At 36.9% G+C, this 12,392-nt stretch overlaps 1 protein-coding gene across 1 annotated transcript in view; it reads right to left on the bottom strand.

The window, feature by feature from the left end:
- Positions 1-12,392, bottom strand: part of FRK (fyn related Src family tyrosine kinase) — a 57,155-nt gene that overhangs the window by 23,194 nt on the left and 21,569 nt on the right. Inside the window, exons 2-4 of the mRNA XM_009289140.2 lie at positions 9,887-10,008; positions 2,599-2,762; positions 1,804-1,972 (exon numbers count right to left, since the gene is read on the bottom strand). Of these exons, the coding sequence (XP_009287415.1) occupies positions 1,804-1,972; positions 2,599-2,762; positions 9,887-10,008 (455 nt within the window). The remainder of the gene's footprint in view (positions 1-1,803; positions 1,973-2,598; positions 2,763-9,886; positions 10,009-12,392) is intronic.

Below are 12,392 nucleotides of genomic sequence, written 5' to 3'. Positions count from 1 at the left end.
TGATGAAGAGTCTATAGCCATCCATTGCAGCACAGTCATGAGAGTCACCCCACCATGTTTCTGTGATGGCGACTAATTCATATCTCACATATGACATAGTCATATCTCACATATTTCACACTTTAGGAAGAACCCTTCAGTCTTCTGCAATAAAACAGACTTGTCCAGATGTTGCATTAAATCACTAAAGGAAAGTAAACACAGATGGAAATATTAGGTTCTTGTCATATGGAGAAGAAAGGCAAGCATCATATTGGACTGTTTAAACAGAGGTCTAGCATGTCAGAAACGTAAAGCGAATCCCTCTCTTTACACATCTAGACTTGTTCTTCCTTTTAGCATCATACTTGGAAAAAAATATGGTTACCACCTTGAAACAGCCCAGTAAAGATCTTCTGAAAACAATGGGACATCTAAAACATCTGAGCTACACAAAGAATCTGGTTGAGCTGTTTAACCTAAAGAAGAGAAGACCGAAGAGTAACTTGATAATAGTTTTCTAGTATGTGCAACACTGCTGTAAAGAGGAAGAAAATAATAGGTACTCTTTAGTCATGGTGTATGAGACAAGAGGTAGTGGGCTTGTACCACAGAATGGAAGATTCAGGACAGACACAAGGAGAAAAAGACTGGTTTCAGACTTGTGGTTTCAGGAGTCAATAAAAATAGGTACATGGATCCCTGTCACAAAAGGTATAGGCTTAGTGGATACTGTCTTAGGAAAGAGAAATGGACAAAGAGATTTGAAGATGGTTTCTGTCTTTACTGGGTCACTAGGGAGATGCATCTGTTCACTGAAAAAAGTATGTTGTCTTTCACATGAATTATAGAAGGCCTTTAGTCTGAGCAGTTTTTCTAATTTCAGTTAAGCAGAGAAAAAAAGGTACTTATTTGCTTTCAATTTTCAAGTCCCAGACGACAAGCAATATCCTGATACAAGATAGCCCTAAAACACATACTTAAATTCCTCCCTGTTCAGGAGGCCATTCAAGCAGAGCTCAAGCATTTTTAGTTGTTCTTCTGAATCAAAGATCTGAATCTGTTCTGCTTCCTGCAACATGATCATTAATGCCCAACACAAGCTTTTTCAATTAACAACAACTCATTGTATTGTTATCTCTTTTTAAAAAACATGTATATCATCCAGGCTACCTTTCTTACCTATGTGGTTCTTGCCATCTGCTGGCAGATATTTTATGTTGTCAATTTAAAATGCACAAATTACTTGAAGTTAATGAAAAATAATTAAGAAAAATCTTAAAAGCTGTATTAGTAACGAGCCTATATTATATGCAAATTTTGGGTATTAATGTGTATCAAAAACTTTGAGAAATTTTATTCAATCAATATTAAGATTAAAGCGCTTCTTAAATATAAACTTAACATAGTACATATTCTATATTACCGCAGGAATCATTATAATATAGCATCTAATCACTAGAAGAAATTCTACAGATGACAAACCAGTAGTAAATCGATTACTTCACCTACAGATGAAATGTAGTCATTCAATTCCATGCAAGCAATATTGTACAAAAGAGATGGCCTTGCTGGGGTTGCCTTTTTATGTAATACAGATACTGAATGAGTTCAGCTCATACGGAAACAGAAAACTGTATAAAATTGTAATTCAAAATACCAAAGAATATCTGGACCTTGAGCTTTACTAACCTTCATGTTTAAGTGCATGGATTTCAAGAATGGTTGCATAGATGGATAAGCTCTTTTCAGTAGAATTTAAAAAATGAAGGCGCACCCTTGCTAACATTTCACATTATTAGCATTTAAGAGTAATTCACATACCTGGTTTTAATGTTTTGATTGCCACGGGGGTGGTATTATTCCACAGTCCTTCCCATACCTCACCAAACTGACCAGATCCTAATTTTTTCAACAATTTCAGAGATTGTCGGTTTATTTCCCACTGATCGACAGTTTTATATGACAAATCAAAAGTAGTAGGAATTTGTACCTGGTAAAAGAAATAAATAATACAGTAATTGAGACTTCTAATATTTTTTCAACAGCATATGCAAGTCATTGTTAACTATGTCATGTAAAGTCGCAACTGATATAAATAATGCTTCCTTAGAGTACACACACGTGATAAAGTAAGTTGAGAACATAAAGTACAGCCCACATGCTGGGTACTTTTTGTTAGAAATAAGAAATACTCTAAAGAAAATATCCTGCCATTAAAAGTAAAAATTAGAAATCATCCCTCTAGCAAGCTTTTTGAACAGTGATGTATTTCTTGCCCGAACCTTGTGGTTTTGTCTCAGTAATTACTTATGGACAGCTAGAGTTATGAAGTTGGAGATTTCATCTCCATATACATTTATAAAAGGTATTCATAAATCATGATTTGGCATATTTTCTCCTCCAGCCACACGATGATTTGTTCAAAATGGCATGGTATTTTATTATTAACGTCAGCTTCAAGAATGAAACTGTAGCGCTACCCAGAACTTCCTGAAAATAAGCAGATCATCAACATTTTGAAATGGTAGAAGCAGATATGGGGTTAACACCTTCTGACTGATATCCGATGAGTTAGCTTACAAAAAATATGTTGCACAATGTAGCATCCACTCTTACCTTTAGGCATGGCTTTCCGAGCACCACGCAGAGGCCATCACTGTTCTTACTGTAATAGTCAACAAACTCATTCAGAGTTTTGAAAGTTTTCCTTCTGCTTAGGAAAAAGCCTCCTTCATCCAACTTTCTGATCCTGTAGTGCTTCACAGATACACCATCAAAAACTAAGAAGATTTAAATATATTATGTTTCCAGGAATTATAGCAATGGTACAATATAGCTTACGGCCAATCCATCATAATTTTCCTAAATGTATTCATGAGGACCTTAAAATAAATTATTTTAGTTTCAAAGATGACAACTATACAAAATCTCTTTCAAACCAAAGCCCACTATTTAGATAGCTTAACATATCTAGTCTATTAGTCTTTAACCATTCAGGTTCGGAGATTCTTGTTTGCACCGTAAGAACTGACACAAAAAATACATAAAGATATCTTCTGTGAGGCAGAAGATATACCCTCCACACGGCCATGATTCTCTGGAAAGCCCTCACATCTTCCATGGGTTTTATTGAGTTTTGTGCATGTTTGGAATATGCAAAAATCAGGCCAATAACGCTCTGGTTTGAGTAGCTGATGACTCCCTTTCCATTGAAATGTGTTTTATTCCCATCTATTCTTTCCTAGTCAACAAGACCTTTCTCTCCTCATCTCCTGTTGGTTATTTAGCTGCACGTCATGACACCAAAAGTGTCCTTCCTTGTGTCCGTCAGAGCACTCTTTGGAGGTGTCAGAAAGAAGGCTGGGCCACTGCATGCTGGGGCTAGACCTGGACCAGCAGCAGGCCAGAGATGGAGAAAAAAATGCACTGTCACTCACCTAGTATGTTATCTAAGGAATAGTAGGCTTGTAATTGCCATTTCTGATGGTTCTGTCATCAGAAACTGGCTTAGAGCAGTGGTCTCCAAAGCAGAGTGCATGCAACCTGGGGAGTGTGCAAGACAGTCCTTTGGGATGGGGCAAAAAGGTATTCTTTGTACCATTAATAAATAAAATAAAATAAGTATTTTAAAAATACTGTTTATTTCATCTTTATCTCATCCTTTTTTAATTTCTTTTTTTTTGGTGTATGTTCTATAATGTACATAATCTATCAGTACAGTAGTACATGTATACAGTTTACAAATAAATAAACAAACAAACAAACATATGTTGGGGGTGAATGCTCAGAACTCTTTTTACTGGTAGGGGTGCACAATCAAAAAGCTTGGAGACCACTGGCTTAGAGATCGCCTTTATAAAGGAATATCAGCAGTAGTAATGGCAGGCTGAGTGTCAGCAGGGAGGGCAGTTCTGAAGAGCTGGAAAGGGATGTAGGCTCCCATGTGGGGTGTGATTTAGCATGACACTCCGTGCCTGAGACATCACTGTCCATTTCCAGTGGGCAATGGAGAGCCTATGTTACACACTGAAGGGTAACTGATTTAGCTCCTATAAGAGGGGTATCCCACCCTGCATTTAATGAAACAACATGGTGCTTTTCCATGATGAGTGAGGACAGAGCTCTCAAGGGGAGGGGGGTGCTCCAGTTGCCATCCTGGTCCTCATCACCCAACATTACACCTTTCCAATATGCCAGGTGACTCCTTCCGCACCCATCGATTTGGGAGACTACCAGTACTGTCCCCTTCTCAGGGCCCTCACACAAGAGAAAAGTCTGAAAAGCAGAAGGGAGGCATAGGGGAAAGGCCTTCTGCTGTTTACCTCCAATATACCTTTTAGTAGCCAAAATTCCAGCAAACATATTCAATTTAGTCATGTAGACTAGTGGTAACTCTTAGTTAAATAATTTAATGGAAATATTTTTCAATCCTAGAAGCAGCCTCAGTCTGTTACATTTGAAAATCTAATTGTCTAAAAAATTGTTATTGCTCTCCCCTGGAGATATATCATAGCTGATAGATCCTTGATATTGTAACACTGCATGAATTTTGGCAATCACTTTGGTTATACTAACAGAAGAATACGGAGCTACATATTGTATCTAGAAAAAATTATAGAAAATTATGGGTTGCATGTAATTAACGAAGCTGATATAAAGTATAATTTCTCTCACTACTTAAGTGATTAAGTTAAAAAGAAAAATTTCTCCTTTCTTAAGTACTGTCATGTATGATCAAATATTTTTGTACTGTATTGTGCAATTGTCATCCCAGGACACCAGAGGGCATACAGGAGCTGTTGAAAATATTAGGAGATTTTACATCTGCCACAGGTAATATTTTGAGAGCTGATTTACCAACTTACAATTCTGCATGAGGACCAGAAATAAGAATATTTGTAAATATAACTCCATAGTATAAAGATAATTACATCACACTTTTCAAATACCATTTCTTTTTAAATTAAGTCCCCATAATTAGTATATTTTCTAATTAAAAAATGCATGTATATTTTTGTGATGTATCATTTGGAAATGGCACTGAAGCAAAATGAAGGAAAAAGTAATTCAGTAACAACAGACTGGAAATGTAATGACTTTTCCAAAGCTCACAGTAAAGTGCATCTGGCCAAATGAATTGCTATTTATGATGAATAAAAGGCCAACAGGATGACTGTGTTAATCCAGCCTCAGTTGTATATCACAAATGATAGTAGTTTGACTACCTGCTTTATTTATTAGCAGCTTTATAATTATTACTTGTGAAGCAGCTAATATTAATGCAAGAGTTGGTTTGAGGGGTGTGCTATAATTTCTCAAATGAGCCTTGTACAAAGCCTTATGATTGGCAGCTTACAGGTCAGGCGTATGATATGTGTGGAGAATCTGGAGAAAATTTCTGTGCTGATACCATCTTTGCTTGTGATAAGCAGCTGAGATTAGTGTGGTATTTGACAGGGGGCTGTTTACTTGTATCCCAGGGCTGAGTCTGGCTGTATGAGTCCTGCACCGCACACTCGCAGAGCTGCAGCACGCCCAACACAACACAGAGCATCCATCACGCAGGGAAGAGCTAGCCATAACCCCCTCAGTGCTTCCAGTCTTCACTATATCCACACCAGACTGTTTAACAGGACAGGATCACAAATTCAGCTTCACACAGTTTGAAAGCAACTAGGTTTGAAGACTGCAGTGGTTTTCTCCTTGACTTGACCTTCCCAAAAGAATCGCCATTCCCCATTAGATTTCTTCAAGGGTTTGGCTTAGCAGAAGCATTCTCCTCTCCCTGCTTCCCATCTTCATAAGGTTGGGCCATGCAGAAGTACATTTTGCCACCCCAAGGATGAGAATAAAATAATTTACTACTGCTTTCCCAGGGCAGCAAAATTTATAGTGGCATCAGCAGAGTCAAGATCTTCACCAAATGAATCATGGAGACAATAAGGCACCATTACCATCAGTGTCCCAACAGCTCTCCTATCAGCCATCCTCCCCCAGCACTGACAGTGCAGCGCTGCTGGCAGGAGCCATGCTCGGTCTCCATGCCCAGGGTGGATGTGGGAGGAGGGTGGCTTATGAGATCACTCTTACAAGCACGGAACGGGTGCAGGGGCTGCTCCGAAATTGTTCTCCTGCTACGGCCATCATTTTCCCACTGCTATCAGTCCGCTGCCTTAAACTATTACCTATTTTTTCCTATGCCGAAAGCCAATCTGGCCTAGAGGAAACCATACAATCTTTTTTAGGAGCAGGGAAAAAAATGGAAGAAAACACAAACGATTTACATTGTCATTTAATGCAATCAGTCTTTCAGATACCATTATTCAGTGAGGGGGGAAGTAGAGAGCCTCCTGCTATCATTGGCAATGACACTCAATTAAGCTGAGCGCATCTAAATTATGGCTTTTAATTAAAAAGAGGCAATGCCTAAGATGGCACCAACATGTTTAAAATTTAATACATTACACACCAGATGCTGGAGTCATCAACATAAAAATCTGTCGACAACGTGCATTTTTAAAATGGGAAAACCTATTTTTAAAATGTCAAACACTTTAAAATAATAGCAACACATCTCAGTGGCCTATCTGGTTTGATGTGCTTTCCATTTAACCATTCACAGTTGAGAAAAACCTTTCTGAATATGACTTTTTGTTTCCAATTTAAATAGTCATTTATCATCTAAATCTTACAAATTGTGAGTTTTCCCATCAAGGCAAGTTAGAAGTTAAAAGTGTCATTTTAATAAAAGGTAGGGTTTATTTCTTTTTCTTTTTTTTTCCTAAGGAGATCCATTTGTCTCCCTCATTACCATTAAGTCTCTTATACATTGCCCATACAAGTATGAAATCAAGCATGAAAGTCATAAAATCAGTTTATGGGTGCTTGGGTAAAAATCTCTCTTCCTTTTCTACTTCTTTTCCTTTTTAGCTTTATTACACTTAAATGTTAGTCTGTACAGAGAGTTACAATATTTTCTTAAAGACCTTAATTCTGAAAGCCAGGTTGTCACTGTTCTAGTCATTATCATCTACCCTGGAGTGAAACCAAAACAGCAATAGCAGGTAGAGCAAACCCAAACAGTCCTACAGAGGATGGGATTTTGGGGGTCTGTTCTTTCTGCACTGAAAAAATTGGAAACAGAAATTAGGGATATATTCCAAAATATCAGGTTGTGACTTCTCCCCCATCAGCATATCAGCTACCATGGAGATAGAAGCCATCCAAGGCCTCTTAAAAGAAATACACTCCTGAATCACTGTTCCTCAAGAAAACACTGCTTTTCTGCCTCTGCTTTGGGGGTCTTATAACTCCTTCTGATGGAACAAAGAGGACAGAGTCAGAAAAACTGCCTTCTCCATAGCATCTGGTGGACTAAACAACTTTCCTTCCAATTAATTCTACCCACAGTACAGTCCACTTCATCATTTGCTTTAGAACGCACTAGCTCTCCCAAAAGTAGACATAAGAAATGAGATTATGGACATACAGTGTCTGGACCGTTAGGTATACTATTAGGTTGGAAGCAAAAAAGCTTGCACAAGACAAACAGACACTAGTCAGTCAAGCCTATTCAGTAAGCAGCAAATAATATTTAGCTCTTCAGGATGAAGTAGCATGTTGAGGCTAAATTACGTTCAAGTCTGGGAAGCTGCTAAAAGATCTAGCAGCAGTGGTAAATCGCCATTAATACTCACTGTCTACAGACTGCTTCAGAGTTTATTCTCTTTCTTTGCCTAACAGAACACAAATGTGTAATAAATCTGAGATGACACACATATACATGCATACATGCTCAGAGGACAACCCATGTTTGTGCATGAAGGAGGGCTGTCTCCTGTAGCAGGAGCCTTGCCTTCTCGTATATTATGTTCTTCAGCGCCACTCTTCCCTTCCTTCATCAGACAAACTAGCATGGAAAAATCCACACTGAAGATTTCATATCTTGCTGTTATCAGCCATTATCAAATCTTCTGTTCCCAAATAAGCTTGTACAGAAACCTGAAAAATGTCTACCACAAGCTTTTATACTTGAATCAAATATACTAAATCAGACTGAATATAGTTTCTATCCACGATTTGTAAAGAAAAAATTAAACAGCAGCATCAAAGGATGATCTCATCCTACCACAAATGCTGGCCTAATATTTATTTTCATTCTCTTGGATTTTTCTCTGCGGTACTTCATAGTTTAAATAAGGTACTGCTGCCTTCCTGTTAAAGAAGTAGTCAGGATGCAGGGTGAAGAATTAAGATTTTGAATCCTTCCTAAAAGGCTACAGTTGGAGAATAACAAAAAGAAACTGCATTTCCACCCCTAGGTGCACAAGCACAAGAGTTTTCATTGATTTTTAGTAAGGTGTCATGTATTCAAGTGCCAGCATTAAGCAGATAATACAGGCCTATCTATCCTTCCCTGCATAACACCACACTGTTATCGGTCTAGCCCAGTCCTTGGATGAAATCAGTTCACCGATGAAGAGCACTTGAAGGAAGCTGAAACCATGTAAGACAGGGATAAGTTGGCATATAGAGGGAAAGCATTTTGAAAGGTTTGCGGCTATAATACAGTTTTTGGATAAAAGGGTGCACACACAGTTCAGTCACAGTTTGGGAGCAGTCTGATTCCTTGCTGATGTTAGTTTTCTTATCAGAGCTTCTTGGCGAGAACAAACTTCCTTGAGGGCAAACTGAAGACTATGGAATGAACTCTTACAGAACTGTAAATACTGTATTTATTTCATAAACTTCCCTGTATTTCACTCCACAGGCAACAAATATTTCTTTGTCTTGGCAATAAAAAGCAACCCTCCCATTACCACAAGACATTGCAGGTATATACCCTTTCCTTATGATTCGGAAAGAGAAACCAAGAATGTGTCAAAAGTTCATTAAGCTGCTTAATGTGTTTCTGTGTAATGCTCAGAAGATGACTGACACATAAACATCCAGGCAGAAAAGGAGTCAATATGAAAGAATCTGGTTATGCAGAAGACGCCTCTCATTTTACTGACATAATTCTGCACGTGACAACTTAACCGTTTATTCACAAACATCAAGAGTCTTCACTGGCGTATGGAACTATATAGGTAGAGCACATTAGGAAGTTTGGGTGTATAGCTCTGTTGTCTCAGGGACAACATTATACTCTTGACTCACACTTGTATGACAAGTTTGATAGAAAATATTCATGGAAAACAACCCATGAACAATCATGTTTACTATCTGATATGGCAAATATCTATGACATGAAAAAGATGACATGTACATATATGTAAGTAAAATTATTATCAAATAAGTGTCCTTATTTGATAGTCTTTCGGATTCAAATAAAGGACTTTAAATACATTTCAAAACCCATCATCATCATAAATTTAACTTTTTATTCATGTTTACAACTAACTTTTCAATGAAATATGACTGATTCCAAAGTAGAGCTTTGAAGATTTTCCTATCATTTTGTCCCTGAAAACAAATAAATATAGACCTAAGGGTGTGCTCTAGCAGAAATCTCATTTTCTTAAACTGCAGGTATCTGCCAACATGGTTTAATTTTTATTTTGGTACTAATCAAGAACAGTAGTGTACAACTTCAGTGTATTTTTTGGCATTTTAATAATGAAAATAGTTTCTATTTTAAGGCAGCTGGCACACTAGAAGTACTAAGCATAAGAAAGTTAATTTCTGCTCTGAACATATTAATAAACAAAGCCTACAAAATAAATGTTAGTAAAAATCCAAATGAATCTTGCTGAGTTTTCTTTATATATCTCCTGGGAAAGAAATATTATCATGAACTTAATTTCATTTTCATGGCCACAGTTTATCGTTCTCAAAAATAAAAAAGTCCAGATCACCTGAGAAATTTTTAAAACATTGCTTAAGATGAAAAACTAGAATATACCTGAAAGTGAGTATTCGCCTTTTAGACTTTCGCTTTCTCGAATTAGGAAGGCTCCTGCCTGGTTTCCAGGGTATGACAGTTGTCTCTCGGCATCTGCTCGTTTGGTTGGGCCAAAAAACCATCTGAACAAATAAAAAACATTAATTTTACCAGTCAGTGAAACATACCAGGAAGACAATTTAGCTGTTATAAACATGCTGCATATTTACTAAAAGATAATCTGTGCTATGTTAATTAAATTCCAATAGCATGGGGAAAAAAAGCCAACAAGAACTACACAACAAATTTATTGCTAGAAAATATTGCTTACACATTTGAGAGAAATCTGGATTTTACTGCTGATGGAAAGTCCTACTGATTTCAAAGGAACAAGAATTCAGAAGTGACAGACTAGCCTTCTCCCAGGAAAAATTCACCAAGAAATTTTGCCAAGGCTGCTGTAGCAGAAATTGATGCCGAATCCATTGATGCCACTTGAACTACGCAGAGGTGCAGGTGTGTGCTAACATCCCGACATCTTAAAAGCCAAAGATCCCTGAAACTGCAGAAGGGCTCTCACGTTCCAAGAGATAAACCACCCTGCAGCCTTTCCCATTCCACTGCCACGTCGATATCTCAAATGAGTTACTGGCAATTTTTCGGCTCTGCTACTGTTAGACAAACAAAACCAAAATGTTCCTCAAGTCACAGCAAACATCTCGACATCCCTGTTCTGTAACAATCTACTCCTATCTACGCCTTTTAAAACGTATTTTTCCTCTCTCACTAAACCCTGCAGTTTACAAGGACTTGTTCAAGCAATAGTTTCAGTTTGCTCCTCTGAGGGTACTATTTAGCTCTTTTGCTGCTTTGTGCTGAGTGTAAATTAAATGGAAATTTTTTGACATGAGTCAGCATTTTCAGCTGGGGCGGCATTCAGCTTCCATCAAACAAACATACAAAGCTCTTTCCGAGATTAGCTCCACCCCTTATTTGAAGCAAATGATGATAAATTGTTATCAGAAATATGCCATATACTCACAGGAGAACTCCTTTTAAATTAATCATAGCTAAACCTATTACGCAAACTTTTAAGATAAATCAATGTATCGCACCACAAGTAAGTTGCCTATTCAGCTAACTGCTTGATTTGTCAATTACTAGTGAAAAGTACAGAAGGAGTCATCAACAAACTACTTTAGCATCTGTAAGGCTTGTAATCACCAGGAGGAGTGGAGGAAATAAATGAGGACATTGGGTGACACCTTGGCTGAGCAAGCATTAGGAATGAAAAATAGTTTTGTATGAATAAAGAGGAAATAAAGAGAGGCAAAAACAGACGGCGCTGACCTACACTGAACATGCTTTGTTAACAAAAGAAAATGAAATCCAGATATTCCAGAATGCATTCCTGTCCTCTGACTTGAAGATGATTTGGATAAAATAGGCCTTGATACATATTTGGCAAGGAAAGGAATCTCATTAGAAAGCTGGAATGTGTTAGTAATAATTATAATTAGTTAAACATGTCAATTAATTCAACTAATTAATTAAATTAATTCATTAATTAGACTGTAGAAAACTAAGTAATCAATAAATGTTCAAATCCTTGACTAAGGTTCTCATCAAAGGAATGAGAGGACAGAGTACAAGTTCAACTCTATTCAAGTCCCAAAGAAAATTTGTCTACCGTAAAAACTGAATTAGAACCTTTCTGAACTTTCTAAACACAAGTGCTCTGAGAATAACATCTGAAAACTAATAAACTATATGATCTGAAAAAAAATTAAACCTATATTTTTCTCCTTGAATTAGAAGATATCACTTAGTAATGTCCAAAGTGACTGATTCTCATAAGAGCGTATAAGAAAAGGTGTTTAATTTTGTGTCTCCTTTCTTCACGGGTTAAGATGATAGCATCCTCTCAAAAGGATTTCATTTTGTACAAAAGCCAAAAGAGCTTCCAATTAGCAAGGTTGAATTTTATGTCCCGGATAGTCAAAAGTATAGTCTTTATGTGACCCAGTATTTGCACATACACTGCCAGTAGCTCACATTGCTAAAACTGAAAACATGAGCAGTAATACAATGTATGCAACAAGAGCAAATTGTTGGTTTATTTGGGAAATATAATTTAAAACAGTATTACACTTGTGTATGTAAGATCATGTCTACAATACAGAATACGATTTTGGAAAAAAAAAACGATGTAAGTGCATATTGTATTTAGGCATATATATCTGTTCCTTTGAATTCAAAATTTTTCAAATGATATGTTTATTTTTCTTAGGTTGGAAAAACTTCATTTAAATCAATATGAATTTACCATTAAAGATTATATGGAGAATATGTAATATGTAGGTTCTGACTCCAGATAAACTTAGCCGTTGAAAAGATCCTGACTTGCGAAATAAGATAATTAGAGCAACAGTATTTGAGAAGGTAAGTGTAACTGAAGCAATTATTATGGAGAGTGAAAAGTGGACACATATTGTATATTACCTCATTTGCCTGACTTTATATGATC

Source organism: Aptenodytes forsteri, unplaced genomic scaffold, assembly GCF_000699145.1.
Source record: "Aptenodytes forsteri isolate BGI_AS27 unplaced genomic scaffold, ASM69914v1 Scaffold217, whole genome shotgun sequence".
Taxonomy (NCBI): Eukaryota; Metazoa; Chordata; class Aves; order Sphenisciformes; family Spheniscidae; genus Aptenodytes; species Aptenodytes forsteri.
The sequence above is the reverse complement of the archived record's forward strand: the minus strand, read 5'-3'. Positions and strand labels throughout refer to the sequence as shown.